Raw genomic sequence first — 18260 nt, 5'->3', positions numbered from 1 at the left:
TCAGAGGGCTGTTCTGTCCTTCAGTCAAGAACTTCAGTGAGGCCAAAGCGTCAAGAGGATTTCATTGAGCGTCTTCTGCACTGCACTCAGTGTTCAATTGCACTTACTGCCAGGGTTAGAAAATAAAGTGGCATGAGAGCAAATACGTTTTGTGGATACTAATGAGGTACAAAAAAACCTGAAGAACATCTGTATTGTAGACATTAATGGTGCGAATTCCGTAAAAGGGGTCAAATCTAGAGCGCCGAAATAACTTAAACTGACGACAGCCTCAATGTATTCAGACCAGATGTTACAGGTTGCACAATTTGAATTTACATTAATATTTACATCAAACACAGAGCAGTCTCTCACATGGTATCGTGGGGTGAGTCATTGCCGAATTCCCTAATATATGAAGTCCTCCTGCTGCTGTTTTAGTAAAAATGCAAAGTCTTTCAAGTTGTAAGTACGAGATACACATTTTATACATCGTCCAACGAAATACTTACTTGCAGGTTCCTTCTCGACAACGCAACAACAATAAGAAATAATAAAAGCGCTAAATACGGCTGTTAGAATCTTGACTAAAACAAACACAATTGTATTATATTACTCAGCCTCTCTGCTGATTTCAAGGTTTTATTGCTAACCTGCAAAGCATTACATGGACTTTCTTCTACCCATCTCTCCGATTTGGTCCTGCCGTACATACAGTGCATTCAGAAAGTATTCAGACCCCTTGACTTTTTCTACATGTTGTTACGTTACAGCCTTATTCTAAAATTTATTAAATTGTTTATTTTCCTCATCAATCTACACACAATACCCCATAATGGCAGGTTCAGATAAAAAAAAAACTGAAATATCACATTTACATAAGTATTCAGACCCTTTACTCAGTACTTTGTTGAAGCACCTTTGGCAGCGATTACAGCCTCAAGTGTTCTTGGTGTGACTCTACAAGCTTGGCACACCTGTATTTGGATAGCTCTTCTCTGCAGATCCCCTCAAGCTCTGTCAGGTTGGATGGGGAGCATCGCTGCACAGCTATTTTCAGGTCTCTCCAGAGATGTTCGATCGGGTTCAAGTCCGGGCTCTGTTTGGGCCGCTCAAGGACATTCAGAGACTTGTCCCCGAAGCCACTCCTGCGTTGTCTTGGCTGTGGGCTGAGGGTCGTTGTTCTGTTGAAAGGTGAACCTTGCTCTGGAGCAGGTTTTCATCAAGGATCTTTCTGTACTTTGCTCCGTTGATCTTTCCCTTGATCCTGACTAGTCTCCCTCAACCACTCCCTACTCATTCAAAGGTTGTCAGAAATGAGCCTTGACCAGGCGTCTTGCAACTGGTTTAGGAACCATCTGTCAGACAGGAAACAATGTGTGCTTTCTGATGGTGTCAAGTCACCTCGATATTACTAAAGGTCTCCCACATGGGTTGAATTTGGGACCTTTCCTCTTTATATAAACAATATTGGTCTATCTGCATAAACCTGTAACATTCAGGTTATGCTGATGTATGCTGATGACACTTATGTACGCCATTGCCCATACGACTGACCAGGCTATATTGGAGCTGCAATCTGATTTTGTCGCCTTGCAGAAAGTCCATGATTATTTAAAAAAATGGTAGTTAAAAATGGGGGAAAAACTAAATGATGCTGTTTTATAATTCTCGTAGAAGTATTTCAGATGGTTATACACATTTCTGCATTGGACAGCTCTTTCATCGAGCAGGTTTCCGCCTATAAATATCTTGGCTTTTGGATTGACAAAAATGTGACTTACAAAACATACGGATGAGCTAGTTAAGAAGCTGAGATTTAAAGGAGGCTTATTTTATAGAACTAGATCAGATCTTTCCCTAAACAGCAGGAAGCAGATTGTATAGTCAACTTCCCTGCTAGTTTGTGACTTTGGTGACACCATTTATGGGAATTCAGCAGCCACCACTCCTAAACCTACAATAGTGCCCTTTGCTTTATCACAGGTGACAGTTTTAATATGCATCATTGCATCCTGTATCAAAATGTTGGCTGATCCTGATTAAAGCCATTTTGTTTACAAAGCTTTACTACACAAGCTTCCGACTTACCTCACTTCACTGTTAAAATAAAAAACACCAAACCACAGAAACCATTTCACAGAAATGGTTAACTTTCGAAGTTCCACTAGTATGTACCGATCTAGGTAAATCTGCCTTCAATTTTAGTGCCCCCCCATTTTTGGAATAGTCTTCAAAACTCCCTATATCTTGACTAACTGGTGCCTCTATGGCAGTTTAGGACTTTAATGTTGAATGACTTTAATGAGATCAATTTGTTGTATTGTTGTCCTCAGGGCACCATTGTAAATGAGACCCATGTCTCGATGGCTTTTCCCTGATTAAATAACAGCAAGACAATGTATTCCATTGAGACCATTTCAGCCATTACCGGGGTGTGTTTGACAGGTCATTACAAACATTTCCGCGGTCGTAACGTTAGCGGGGGGGGGAAGACAGGCAAAAAGCAAGATTATGAAAGAGTCGCAGGAGTAAAATGAAAGCAATCAATCCAGCAAGATTTAAGTGGCTTTTGCACCCCTCAATGGCTGAAAAAGACAGATCCTCAGGTGGGCGGGGCATGTGCGTTGCTATTAATAGGACGCTAAAATAAGGCAAGGCCCATCCAGCTGGGGCTCATGGTGTCAGACCGAACCACAGCCCTCAGCCTCCTGACCTACTGAAACCTCTAGTCAGGTCAAATCAAGGGACATCTTCAACCTAAATCGCATGATTTCATAGGCCAACTCATATTAAATTATACTCCCTGTACGTGTTGAATGAATGAGCTCCATTTCAACAGAATAATCAGACTACAGGGGAAATGACTTTGAGATGGGATTGAGAAATGGAATTGCAGAACGTTGTGTAGAGGTTCTAGAGCGGAGGCTACAGTTAGCTGAGCTCCATCCCATCACAACGTTGAGAGCAATGTTAGTGAATGACAACAACAATAATACTCCCTGACAGTAAAATCATCTCAAGGAAGCCCTTGTGTAGACATAAAGAGCAGCAGTGACAACTGACTCCTGGAGATGATGCACGAATGCTCTTTCTAAGCCTGGCCTACACTGCTACACAATAACATGCTGCCATGTCTGTGGATCAGCTGTCAGAGGACCCTTAGAAATTCATCCTCTGATGACGTGCTTTAGTGTGCGAGTGTGTGTAGGTGTGCGTGTGTGTTTGTACAAAAAGGCGTGGGGGGGGGGCCTCCCTCAAACCTCTGGCTAGAAAATGTATCTTTGTTCCAGCCTCTGAAAGGTTATCTTGCAGGCTGATGTCCAGCAAGGCTGTGCAGTCCATTACACAGCTCCTGCCTGCGGATTGACGGTGGAGCCGGGGCCCTTCCATAATACATACAGCCATTGCCTTTGTTCATGTACTGGCCTTGCCATTCACAGCAGCCCACAACACACAGCTCACCAGATGAAAGATTGCAGCTGGGCACAAGGCAGAGGCCAATAAAGATGGGCGCTTGCTTGCTTTCTCTCGCTCTACACCTCTTCCTAGCAGAACTGAGGGGGAAACAAAAGAGAAATCGTCCCTGGCCATTATAGTCCATGCTGTTTGCTTTGACCAGACCTGTTTTTGTTCTGACCCTATGTGTCTGTCTACCTGTCATGATCAGGTAGACAGACACACAGGCAGGCAGGAGCTGGTGTGTGTGTGTGGGGGGGGGGGGTAATGCAAGTAGTCTGGGTCAATCAATTGGCTCGATATTTAACACAAGCGTAATTCCGGTATCCCCACTGCCTTGTCTTGAAACCTGAACATTAAAACAGACTCCGAGACGTCTCCCCTGTACCAGTGGATCTGTATTGAACAGAGGCATCAGGAAATGCAGTGGTATGCTCCTGTCTCTCAGTATTCCTGTCGTGGCCCCTCACTATTATGACAGTGAGGCGGGATGGAGGAACATGACAGAGGTTGGGGCCAAATGGAAAACCACAGACCGCTCCATCCATGTTAAGACAATGTTGGAAGAGAAGGAGATGGAAGATGGGGTTGTATTTATCTTTGAAATAAATATTCTGTATTCAGAAGACAAAGTGAATATTAATGCCCAATCCACCAGGGCTTTTGTGAGCTCCTTTATTGTTGGAATTGCTCGAGGGCAGCGAAGTCAATGCCTTTCAATTAAAAGTTTGTTAATACTCTTCATGAATGCGTCTCATCACTAATGTTTTTTTTTCGCTCTCTCCCGCATTTGGAAAAAAAATAAGGGTGGACAAGAATTTAGTGCTTCTTAACGAGTTGGTTCTCCCAGGGGAATAAATAATGAATCTGGTTCCATAACATGGGCAGGGTCTAAGAAGGCAGAGGAAACATCAAAGTAAAAAGACTGAAGGTGTTTTTTTTTCACTGTTTCCACTCCAACTACCTCAGCTAAATTCTTCAGCTCCATCACCACCCCTTCCTTAATCCATGGTAGTTCATTTCACACAGCAACTAGGGTTAACAACAGTGAAAAGAGGAAAGGTTAGACAATTTTCCCTTGATGAGCCATCACATTTCTTTTAGCTATAACCTTCCTCACCTCTGGCATTCAATTGATCATAGAAACTGCATTACAGGGCTAAGTAATGGTTCAGTAGTTCACATACAAAAATTGCACAAACTGCAGTTTGACATTCTCTCAAGTGGGACATTCCTTTTAAAGCTGTAAAAGGAACCATGACTTGAAAACAACGCTTAAGAAAGAAAATAAAAACTTGCAGAGAAATCACAAATTATTGAGGCATGACCAATGGGGAGAAACATGCTGAGCTAAGAATAGATGCAAAAAAACAGAGTGGTTCAAAGCATTTGAGAGTGGTGCAGGTGTGGACCACAATGCAAATACTAATTATTGCAGTCCAATAGACTGGGGGGTTGGTTTGTAGGGTTATTCCACTGTGTATTTGTGCATTATTGAGCACCATTGCCAATATCACAATTTCCTAGATATACACATCACGTTAGATTGCTAAGGTTTTGTATATCGTGTGGCAATGTCTGAGACAAAGCCTTTTCAAACTGTTTTATACATCTCTTCCGTCTCAGTGTTTGGGAGTAATTTGTTTCCTATGCATAGTCTGGAGGGAAAAACTGTCTTAATGAATATCCTTTTATCAGTGAGAGTGAAAGGCTTGAGGAAGGCAATGTGTTCTATCTGACAGACACACAAAGTCCTCACTCCTAAAGCACATTACCTTCAAACTGATGAGTCGGGTCCATATTGACTGATTAGGAAAAAATACAAGAGTTAAGTGCTCCTTTCCCTACCCCGAACAGTGGAATTAAGATGACTTCATTCAGTCCACTTCCACAGACAGACACGGTGGTTCCTTCCAGGTGAGTACTCTACCTGTTCTGTCTAACACTAGAAAGGCCTTGAGGGACCCATCCCTTCAAGCCAAAATGAGTCATTTTAAATCCAACATTCCAATGAATACATTTCATATGCTATCAGAAAAAGTATATTTTGGTTGTGTTAATGAAGGTATTGGGTAACATTAGAATAGGAAAAAAAAAATCTCTCATATATATATATAAAATCATTTTTATGAGTTTATTTTAGGCTGTTGCCTCATGCTCAAGTGTGGAACTTATGAAAGTGGGTATTCTTGAAAAAAGTTATTTGGCAATGGTAGGTGTTTTGGAAACCTCAATCTGTGTGATACTATATAGAAATCAAAATGTCTTACCTGCGACTCTGTAGGAGGATTTGAAATTCGAACATACGTATGTTAAATAGACATATTTAAGAAAAGTCAAGGACAGAGGGCATGACTTTAAACATGGCACAGATATTTCAATGTTTTATTCATATTTAGTCAAAAAGCTCTAACTTGGCTCTTCTAGTGTTCTAGTGTTATTAAACAGAGCACTTCATCAGGGTCCAATTACCTGGAGTCAAATCAAACCAAATGTTATGCGTCACTTCCTTTGTAAACAACAGGTGTAGACTAACAATGAAATGCTTACTTATGGGTCCTTTTCCAACAATGCAGAGTTAAAGATAAGAAAAATAAAAAATAGAGGCATAAATACACAGTGAATAACGAATAAAAATTAACATGGCTACGTACAGGGAGTATCAGTACCGAGTCGATGTGCAGGGGTACGAGGTAATTAAGGTTGCTATGTACTGTATATATATAGGCAGGGGTAAAGGTACTTGGCAACAGGATAGATAATAGACAGTGGCAGCAGCATATGTGGTGAGTGTGAAAGTGCGTGTGTGTGATTGTGTGTGGCGTCAGTATACATGTGTGTGCGTGTGATTGTGTGTGGGCTTATGGTGTGTGTGTGGGCTTATGGTGTGAGTGAGAGAGTGAGAGAGAGAGAGAGAGAGACTATATGTGTATTTTGGGTTGTAAGTATGTGCGAGTGCGTGGGTAGGTAGGGCTGTGGCGGCATGAAATTTTGTCAGCCGGTTATTGTCATGCAAATGACTGCCAGTCTCACAGTAATTGACCGTTAATTAACATAAATATGTTTAGCATCTCCAGGCCTCCACGCATACAAGCCGCTGATGCACGCTTTTGGAACATCTACATTAAAACAAGTCGAATAAATCAATTTAATATACATCACAATAAATCCATTATTTTGGTCAGGTCTAAAGATGAATTCTGTCAGAAGAACAGAATAGGAGTCTAGTTCATTTAGCAGACAAGATATTTTTATAAGTCCCGTGCAATTATTTTATATGTTTTTATTGTAAGAATAATATAATTGACCATAGCTGAATAAAATAAAGGATATTTTTCCCATTCCGGAGCGAGTGCGCATTTGAAGTGGCTATGTTGAGTGTAAAATTACCACTTGAAACAGGTCCTATACGCTAGATTTAAGAATTATTTGACACATTTAGTTGTGAATGATACAAACCTTAGAATGTCTTAGAAATCAAAACATACACTGAGTGTACAAAACATTTAGAACACCTTCCTAATATTGACTTGTCGGGGCATGCACTCAAGGTGTCGAAAGCATTCCACAGGGATGCTGGCCCATGTTGAATCCAATGCTTCCCACAGTTTCTTCAAGTTGGCTGGATGCACTTTGATACACACAAGCATAAACAAAACAGCAGCGTTGTTGGTAGAAATGATGTAAGACGGAGTTCAGCTTTCCTGCATTAAAATGCCTTGGGTGGCTCTGTATTCTTTCCCTACTGATTACAGTGGGGCTTGCCTAACCAATCAGATTCTAGATCTCCTGTCCTTGAGCTTGTCAGTGGCTGACTAGGTAGCAGTCAAAGGTGTTCTATGGTTCTACTAGCTAGCAGACAAGGGGGTTCTATGTTATTTGGTTCTACTCACCACGTTGAAGTCCAGGTTCTTCTCCACCCACTCTGTGGCCATCTCAAAGTCCTCATACATCTCCATGACATATAGGGTGTCCAGGGCATCCACGATGGTGGCTCCCTTTATGCTCCCTGGGAAGGCAAACAAAACAAAGCCTTGAGGACCCGTATCCTATTTTCCTCTCATAGCAACATATTGTATTGGTAGAAAAACAGCACAGTCAGAGTCAGGTTTCTACCATTAAGACCAGAGGAGGTTAAAATCTCCAGGGCAGCTGGGAGTTCTAACCGTAAGTGTGCTGTTTTATTCAAAGAGCAGGGCATATCTCCTGCTGCGGTGGAATATTGCTTCAGGCAACCTCCATTTATCTCAGTGCGAGACGTCATGCATATGAACAAATACAAATATGACAGAGCACCTTTGGCTATATTGTCAGGTTTTTACCTGGTTGAGGAGGATGTGGCAGAGAAAGTCGGAACAGAGGAGTGAGCATATTAGAGTCTTTTCACGGTGGGCTGATGCTTTCGGAAGGCTCTTGGCCACCAGACCTTACCTATCGGATGACATTATACCGAGCCTCCTGAGTGGCGCAGCGGTCTAAGGCACTGCATTGCAGTGCTAGAGGTGTCACTACAGACCCGGGTTTGATCCCAAGCTATGTCGCAGCCGGTCGCGACCGGGAGACCCATGGGGAGACCTATGAGGCGGCGCATAATTGGCCCAGCGTCGTCCGGGTTAGGAGAGGGTTTGGCCCGGCCGGGATGTCCTTGTCCCATTGCGCTCTAGTGACTCCTTGTGGCGGGCTGGGCGCATGCACGCTGACTTGTGTCACCAGTTGTACGGGGTTTCCTCCGACGCATTGGTGCAGCTGGCTTCTGGGTTAAGCGGGCGGGTGTTAAGAAGCGCATGATTCGACCTTTACCTCACCAGAGCCCGTTGGGGAGTTGAGACAAGATCGTAATGAGATCGCAATTGGATATCACGAAATTGGGGAGAAAAAGGGGGTAAAATACAAAAAATAAAAAGATGACATACCCCGTTGACAGAGTACCGTGTCCATAAGTCTGGTCCTGTGCAACTAAAAACACCCTCTTCCGCTTCATTAAGATAAGAGCAACAAGATTAATGAAATTACTGAGCTATAAAGAAATGTAGCCAAGACGCAATTTATTCTCCAGTGAAGATTCGACTTGCTCGGTTTACCAAGTGCTTAGGAGAACCCAGCCCCTGCCAACTCTCCACACTCGCTTGCAGGGCCGATATTTCTCCTCCTTTACGTCACACATTCAAAAGGAGGAGAGGATGAAAGGAAAGGCACCAGCCAGGCAGGCAGTCAAAGAGGAAAGGCACCAGCCAGGCAGGCAGTCAAAGAGACAAACACTCAGCAAAGCTTTTAGTCCGCAGCATTATTGAAAATAAACTCAATAACACGACTAAAGCACTTTCCCATTCACTTACACCTATATAGCTTTCTTCAAATGAAAAAAATATATAATGTTGTGGTAACTGAAGGTGTTTTTATTTCCTTAAAAAGGGTAGGATTACAGCTAAAAGCTTTAATGTAGATTGAACGCCCCCGAAACTTAACAATGGGTGCTGTAGGCCTGCCTGCGTCTGTCTGTCAACGAATGTTAATGTGGGCCACAAAAAAGAAGAGTAGCAAGGGTCATTGCAGGCTTGACTAAACATGTTTCCACTGGCCATCCTTTTGTCACCTGGCCTCCTTTTCCCTTTCCTGTTTTTCATTAATCCCTCACTCCATTTGGACTCTGTGAGAGAGATGAGGGAATGACATTTCGTGCCTGCCACCCATTGTCTGCCAGCCCGGCAGGCTTCCTTCCTGCTCTGTGGCTAGAGTGCCGGCCTGCTTCCCCCATTATAAAATACAGTGGCAAGGAGAAGTGGAGAGGGGGGCATCCTCATCCCATTACTGGGACAAGCCAGAGCATGATGTGTGAAAAGGTGTTGTGTTTTTGCGAATGTTTTCACGTGCGTGTGCGTTTGTGTGTGCATGTACCTCAAATGTACAGCAAGCCATGGAGTGACTTGAATTCTAAGAAGCAGAACACAGAATATCAAAGCCAGATTTCTCTGATCTATCAAACAGTCTTCTCACTCTAAGCTTCCAATTAAAATGAATTTCTATGACATGTCATGAAGCAGCCTTTATTCTTATAATAAAGGGCTCTTGAGATCTTCGTCAATTTTGAATGTAAGAAGATAGATTTGAGTAAATGAAAAACATGTGAAGGCTTTTGAAAAAAATAAGGATGACCTGGATATCAGTTCTTATAGTGAATCCCAGTTGGTAATTTTAAAACGTTTGATGGAAGAACACTTTCCCAAGTATCCATTTAGAAATCCTGAATTGACTTAAGGAGGACATCACTTTAATTGATTTCCTCAGAAAAATGTTAAGGGATACTTTGAGATTTTGGCAATGTTGCCCTTTATCTACATCCTCAGAGTCAGATGAACTCATGGACACCATGTTTTATGTCAGCGCAATGACTGGAAGTAACTACTAGCATGCTAGCAGTACCTATAGTCTTCCACTCATTGTGCTAACGCTAGTTAGCATTGGCTCACAAAACTACCTCTAACTTCCTTCATACTGGACACAGAGACAAATGGTATCCACGAGTTCATCTGACTCTGGGGAAGTAGACAAAGGGCACCATTGCCAAAATCCCGAAGTATCCCTTTAAGTCCAACGGCCGGCCCATGAACAGGCTAAATACATTTCCCCAGTACATAAGAGCCTGGTGATGGATGTGTGAGCAACATTCAAGGGACGGCAGCTCTCGTGTCTAAGAGCTTTCATTTATCACCTGCTCTCTCTCGCTCTCTTCATATCTCATACTTTAGGAAAGGAGCTCCTCTTTGGAGCAGACTCTTGAGCATTTAATTGACTGATGACACTTGCTAATAGAGTTCTCACATCATTAGCAGGGAATGGCACAAATGGTGGAAAATTGAATCTCATGGGGCTGAGAGCCTTTGAGGCGTTGTCAGACGATGCATTGTTTGGACAAAAACAACCTTCACGTAAAAGTGGGCTCCGAATATCAAACCCATACACACAGTGACATCGTTCATTGTTCTGAGGGCGGACGTCGTCACCACTTCATTGAGGCCTATTTTAGAAAACATCAGAACCTGGGGCAACTTGGTTTATTATGTAAATATGCCTGTGGCAACTAGCCCAAATGTCTAGTCAAACCTGCTCTGCAGCTATGTGACACATTTGGTTATTCATCTTGGGGAGGACATGGTGGTTTCCTTAATACAGAAACAGGAAGTTGGAGAGTAAACCATTGGAAGTTTGTTGTGACAGCTAAGGTAGGCCTACATATGTTAGAGTTTTTAGATTAGATAATCATGTAGTGAGCTTTAGAGCAGTTATATAGTCTAACTTTATATTTGGGTTAATCTCCTTTGTCTTTCAGGTACCCACAATACAAACATAAACCATTCAAAGGAAGTTATAGAGAAATCTAGATCAAAAGGTGGAATTATACCATTTGGGTGAAAGTGACCCATCCCAACCAAAGGCAACATTGTTCAATATCAAAACAGTACTACAGTGTAGAGGTCGACCGATTATGATTTTTCAACGCCGATACCGATTATTGGAGGACAAAAAAAGCCGATACCGATTAAATCGGCCGATTTATTTAAATATATATATATATATATATATATATATATATATATATATATATATATATATATATATAAACATTTATCATACACACACACATTTTTGTAATAATGACAATTGCAACAATACTGAATGAACAATGAACACTTTTATTTTAACTTAATATAATACATAAATACACACAGCTCTGAAGTGACAATGATACTGAAGAGTCTGCTTAGGAGACAAATACTCAACTGTTTGAATAAAAATAGAGTTTAAGTTACCTGTGATGAATGTTGAAAACAAAAACTGTCATTTCTATATGCAGGAAATCCTATTTTAATAATGGGCATGGTAAGAATTGACGACCAAAGTGCGAGTCATAATTCCCATGACACCTTCTAGCAAAATCTGAAAAACGGTTCCTTAATTTATTCCATAGGATAATTTTTAGATTCACTTAAAATAAGGTCTGTGTTTCGTGTAGGCTTACGCCACCTTGCCAATTTTATAACTGTGTAGATATCCATAGGACAAGGTAACTCTGATCAATATTGGCTAAATATAAGCGAAGATCATATTTTTTGTAGAGTGGATTTATGAAAATATGTTGACAAACGTTACCTTATCCTAGTGAGATTTACACGGGTATCAAAACGTCGAGGCGGTTTAAGCCTGCACGAAACACAGACCTTATTTGAAGTAGATCAAGACATTCTCTATGGAAGACATGAACGGTAAAATAACGAAGGAACCCCTTTCAAGTTCAGCCGCAAGTTATTACAGGAATTATAACGTGTCGACTATTTCTCTCTAAACCATATACCTTTGACTAATCCGGAAACTATCACCTCGAAAACAAAACGTTTATTCCGTTCCGTATTTTATCTAACGGGTGGCATCCATGAGTCTAAATATTCCTGTTATATTGCACAACCTTCAATGTTATGTCATAATTACGTAAAATTCTGGCAAATTAGTTCGCAAAGAGCCAGGCGGCCCAAACTGTTGCATATACCCTGACTCTGCGTGCAATGAACGCAAGAGAAATGACAATTTCACCTGGTTAATATTACCTGCTAACCTGGATTTCTTTTAGCTAAATATGCAGGTTTAAAAATATATACTTGTGTATTGATTTTAAGAAAGGCATTGATGTTTATGGTTAAGTACACATTGGAGCAATGACAGTCATTGATTGATTGTTTTTTATAAGATAAGTTAAATGCTAGCTTGCAATTTACCTTAGCTTACTGCATTCGCGGCACAGGCAGGCTCCTCGTGGAGTGCAATGTAATCAGTGTTAGAGCATTGGACTAGTTAACTGTAAGGTTGCAAGACTGGATCCCCCGAGCTGACAAGGTTAAAAATCTGTCTTTCTGAGGCAGAACGTTCCTAGGCCGTCATTGAAAATAAGAATGTGTTCTTAACTGACTTGCCTAGTTAAATAAAAATGAAATAAAGGTGTAAAAAAATATATATATATATTGTCAAATCGACGCCCAAAAATACAGATTTCTGATTGTTATGAAAACTTGAAATCGGCACTACTACAGTGCAATTGGAAAATATCCAGACCCCTTGACTTTAACATTACAGCATTAATTTAGAAAGGAATACATTGTTTTACCCCTCAATCTAAAACCAAATACCCCATAATGACAAAACAAACAGGTTTTTAGAATGTTTTGCTAATTCATTAAAAATAAACAGAAATATTACATTTACATAAGTATTCAGACCCTTTACTCAGTACTTCGTTGAAGCTCCTTTGGCTGCGATTACAGCCTCAAGTCTTTTTGGGTATGACGCTATAAGCTTATAAGATCCTCTCAAGCTCTGGGCAGCATCGCTGAACAGTTATTTGCAGGTCTCTCCAGAGATGTTCAAATCGGGTTCAAGTCCAGGCTCTGGCTGGACCACTCAAGGACATTCGGAGACTTGTCCCGAAGCCACTCCTGCATTGTCTGGGCTGTGTGCTTAGGGTCGTTGTCCTGTTGGAAGGTGAACCGTCGACCCAGTCTGAGGTCCTGAGCACTCTGGAGCAGGTTTTCATCAAGGATCTGTCTGTACTTTGCTCTGTTCATCTTTCCCTCAATCCTGACTAGTCTCCCAGTCCCCGCCGCTGAAAATAATCCCCACAGCATGATGCTGCCACCACCATGCTTCACCTTAGGGATGGTGCCAAGTTTAATCAAACCAGAGAATCTTGTTTCTCATGGTCAGAGTCGTTTAGGTGCCTTTTGGCAAACTCCAAGCGGGCTGTCATGTGCCTTTTACTGCGGAGTGGCTTCCGTCTGGCCACTCTAGCATAAAGGCCTGATTGGTGGAGTGTTGTGGAGATGGTTGTCCTTCTGGAAGGTTCTCCCATCTCCACAGAGGAACTCTGGAGCTCTGTCAGAGTGACCATCGGGTTCTTGGTAAACTCCCTCACAGTGGCTAGATCTAGGAGTCTTGGTGGTTCCAAACTTCTTCCATTTAATAATTATGGAGGCCACTGTGTTCTTGGGGACCTTCAATGCTGCAGAAATGTTTTGGTATCCTTCCCCAGATCTGTGCCTTGACACAATCCTGTCGTGGTGCTCTACGGACAATTCCTTCGACCTCATGGCTTGGTTTTTGCGCTGACATGCACTGTCAACTGTAGGACCTTATATAGACGGGTGTGTGCCTTTCCAAATCATGCCCAATCAATTGATTTTACCACAGATGGATTCCAAGTTTTAGAGCCATCTCAAGGATGATCAATGAAAACAGGATGCACCTGAGCTCAATTTCGAGTCATTTCTAAACACCTGTTTTCTCTTTGTCATTATGGGGTATTGTGTGTAGATTGATGAGATTTTTTTTTAGATTTAATCAATTTTAGAATATAGCTGTAACGTTACAAAACTTGGAAAAGGGTAGGGGTCAATGCACTGTGTCCAAAATCCAATCAGAAAAATAAATAAATAAGTAAGACATAGCAGATTTGCATCTCAAAAATATTAGCTTGTTTGGTTTCTTCAGGCATGGGAGCCGGGAAGATGGAATAGTAAGAAATCAGAGGGAGGGTGTGTGTGTGGGTAAACTGAGACTGGGTATCAGGGGCCTGAGGGGCTGGAAGCCCAAGTGAGGACAGAGCAGGTCATAAATCAGTGTGGAAGGAGACATAGTGCTCCAGTGGTCTAACGAAGGCCTGGTTGTGACAAGAGGGTCTGATGCAGGGCCATGCAGATCCGCAGATCCCACCACAGTGGGTGATGGATTCCCTCTCTGCTGCAACCCTTGTATACCCCTCCCAGTTCCAGCATCATCTAGCTACATCAGCCCAGTGACTGAGGGGACCACACACACACTGCAGGGTTAGCCCAGGGGAGGCTCAGGCTAAATTACACCATCCATTCCAAATATGGAGATGGAACACCTAATGCGCACACCATCCCAATTACAAATCAAATCAAAATCAAATCAAATGTATTTATATAGTCCTTCTTAGATCAGCTGATATCTCAAAGTACTGTACAGAAACCCAGCCTAAAACCCCAAACAATGCAGGTGTAGAAGCACGGTGGCTAGGAAAAACTCCCTAATTACACCATACAATGAAACATCCATGACTTCATCACTGGAAAAGATAAACAGTTGAGTTTGATATTATTTAAAAGCTTACAAACAGTGTTGTCAAACTATGATTATTTATTTTTTACGTAATTTTTTAACCTTTAATGTAAATTATATAAAGCCGTTTAAACTCCAGGGTTTTTTCATATTCGCAACTTAGACCGTATTTCACATCCACTGTGGTTTTTGTACTGTACTGTACTGTGCTCGACATCGAGAGACAACATGCTCTTGAATAGAGGGTGGGTCATTTCAATCATGGAAACAGAATTCATAGAATGGACCTATCCATTCAGACCACTGAAATTTAGCTGGTACATCATTGAAATTGGACATTTTTACTTCTAATTGCTATCACAATGACGACCAATGTCAACTTAAATGGTCATGTTTATTCTATTATCTATATTTCTATGAGTTGATCATTTTCCTATGGAAGATTGACAGTATAATTTAAAATAGATATTCCCATTCAAGTCAATAGTCTCTGAAGTGTGGATCTACAACCATTTTTGTGGTATCATTTGAACATTTCAATTAAAAAATATATATATTTTTTTACATTTATCAGCCAAAATGACACCCACCCTGTATTCAAGAGCATGTTGAGTTTCAACCGATGGCGTGCACAACACAAAAACCTTAGATGATGTAAAGTAGGGTTTAAGCTACATTTGACATATTAGTAGAATCTTTTTTAATTCCACACAAATTACAGAAATTACAGGCTAAGAATGGACAGAGGTAGGCCTATTTGTTCATCTTATATCTCAAAAGCCAAATCAGTGTGTCTTGTTTGCAAATTAGGGCTGTCCAGACAACAACAAAAAATCTTGGTAGACCGAAAGTCGTCTGTTATTTCGACCCATCGATTGGTCGTGTATTTTTTCATATATATAGACTAGGGTTGAATATTTTCCCGTTATTTTACAAATGTTCCATCTGGAGAATAAATCACTTTTCTCCCGGGTAACCCGGTATTTCCCACCAAAACCGGAAGTGTCATTCAAAAGCATTATAAAGTACATAAATAGACCGGTCTGGATTTGATTAGAGCTTTGATGGAAAACTCAAGCCTGGTGCTACTTGAGCCTGGTGAGCCATACATTAGACATTTAATGAGCCCAATACCAAAAAAGCCCAAATGATTGTGCCCTTATCCAATACATATTTGATATAGGCTACTGCATATTACGCACGACAGAAAAACATAAAAGCCCATAGATGTAGCTAGCTTGGGTAAATAAATTAAACTAGCTCTAGTAGGCTAATCTTTTGGAGTGTGAACTGTATTACTGTACTGAATATTGTATATACTTTATGGACTAGAATTATGCACATCGTTCAAACCATGATCACCAGAATCGCATGTTCTCTTCTGCTTGAAGCACATGCAGCCGACAACATTACAAGTATAGGCTAGCAAATTAGATTTTAATTTTGAAATATATTTGTATAATTAGAAGGCTGACGTATTTATATACACCTTTCATAATATTTCCCCTAATGTTATTAGCCTACCTCCTCTTTCTCTCTCTCTATTGTTGCTTCATTCCTTCCTCGCTTTCAGCAGTTAAATGAAATACGTGTCGTTGTCCTTATCTTCATCATTCTAATGACATCTTGAATAATATAGAACTAGAATCAAATGCACAAGGCTTTGACTTCTCTTCACGAAGATTGAATGGTTATGGGTCTGAATAAATAACTACTATAACCTACCGCCATCGCGCATTCACTCTTCTTTCAAACTACCCGTGAGTTCTATTGGCTGCTGTATTTAACATTCAGCAAACAAGAACTTGCATCCCTCTTTGAATAGTCTATTTGTATAAGAAATGCTAATTAAAATTATGTTCAGCAAGCTATTCTAGTCTAGCTTTTCCTGCATGGGACTCCAAGAGCTAAGGAGCATTTTTTTAAGGAGAGGCCAGCGGAGCACAGGTGTGTGCGTATTGCGGAAGAGACAGAGGCTATACGTTAGAAGCTTATTATTCATAATGCATAAATAAGGCTAATACTGCATTTAATGTATTACCTGAAAGAGGTAGGCTAGGACATCTATATATAGGGCTATATATCAATATAGAACAGGCTTATCTATTTTGGATGCTACTTTAACGGAGTTGATGGAGAGAGAGAAAGACTGCGAGAGAGAGAGCACTGATTTAAAGCAAAGATATTCGAGTGATACCTGTCACAACAAAACAAGTTACCATGATGAGATAATGGGTCTACATGCATTGTGAACTGCGCGCCATACTGAGATGTCTGTCCCCACCCTGAGCGTTGCTGATTCATCATGCAGAGGCCATATAGAAGGCAGATTTAGACTTTGCATATAATTTAACAGTTCAATTTCACACCATGCTGTTCATATAAATAATGTATTATAATTGACGGGAGTGGTTTTAGGCGGTAAATCACAGTAAATCTCAGTAACCGGGTTCCCGTCATTCAACCTTAATATAAACAAACCCTATATGCGTTTTAATAAAATGAACTAATAAAATGAACTATATATGCATTGAGCTTATTTGATGCTTTAAGATCACTGTTTGATGAAATCAGACACAAATGAGCCAAGAGGGAGCAAGAGATAAACTTAACCTGTCCCAACCATCCTTCTCCTACTAGCGTTCCTAGAGTCTGCCGCTACTCTCCTGAAGTTGCCGCTAATAGGCCACATGAGGAGTCAGCAAACTTTCTCATGTGGAATGCCAATTTATCTTACCATTTCTATAGATCTGCGTGCCAGTTATAGTTTTCATATGCACATTTTTGTGGAACAATTTCATTTCTAATAACGTCTTCGTATCTCAAAATCATTGTTATGTGGTTAATCAAAATTCTATCCAAATCTAAATGAAAATGATACAAACTTAAAAAGTAACTTCTATTGCCATCTATGTAAACATAGCCTATAATCTCAACAAATAAAAACAAATATCCTATAAACCACATTGGCAACGCATGGCCTGTCTGCAACAATCTTGAAACATTGTATCAACTATAAACTTGGGTCAGGGCTCCTTGCAACATTGTATAAAATATTCTGGGCCCTCAGAGTTTCCTGTGCCAGTGAGCTCCGGACAGTCACAGCTGTAGACTATTTGGGCAAGGGATACGAAGTAATCAGGTATGCCTATTTTATTATGTTTCCACTGGATCGGAGCATGCCATTTTTTCCTTTCAAACTGAGTGGTTATTGAAAGGGAGAGAGTTGGAAAGATTTTAAATACACTGAGGAAATATTGTAAAAACAGACTTGCTATTTGCTTGCTATTTGAGGTGAAGAAAACATTACTTTGAGAAGCTCCACAAGTCATTAGTGGTGGTGCATTAAGCCATCAGAAATACTATCAGCTCCCCAAATTGGTACATTTATATGCCTACATTTTCACGCAGGCTAGGTAGCCTATAGGCCTACTTCTATGTATAATCAGGCTAGGTAGCCTATAGGCCTACTTCTATGTATAATCAGGCTAGGTAGCCTATAGGCCTACTTCTATGCGTAATCAGGCTAGGTAGCCTATAGGCCTACTTCTATGCGTAATCAGGCTAGGTAGCCTATAGGCCTACTTCTATGCGTAATCAGGCTAGGTAGCCTATAGGCCTACTTCTATGCGTAATCAGGCTAGGTAGCCTATAGGCCTACTGCTATGCGTAATCAGGCTAGGTAGCCTATAGGCCTA

General features: G+C 40.9%; 1 protein-coding gene across 1 annotated transcript in view; it reads right to left on the bottom strand.

Moving 5' to 3' along the window:
- The window catches only part of LOC120019708 (mannosyl-oligosaccharide 1,2-alpha-mannosidase IA-like), a 161787-nt gene that overhangs the window by 84670 nt on the left and 58857 nt on the right, over window positions 1-18260 (bottom strand). Inside the window, exon 3 of the mRNA XM_038963110.1 lies at window positions 7332-7447. Coding sequence (XP_038819038.1) covers window positions 7332-7447 — 116 coding nt within the window. The remainder of the gene's footprint in view (window positions 1-7331; window positions 7448-18260) is intronic.

The sequence above is a fragment of the Salvelinus namaycush genome, chromosome 24 (genome assembly GCF_016432855.1).
Source record: "Salvelinus namaycush isolate Seneca chromosome 24, SaNama_1.0, whole genome shotgun sequence".
Taxonomy (NCBI): Eukaryota; Metazoa; Chordata; class Actinopteri; order Salmoniformes; family Salmonidae; genus Salvelinus; species Salvelinus namaycush.
This window is presented reverse-complemented; position numbering and strand designations above follow the sequence as displayed.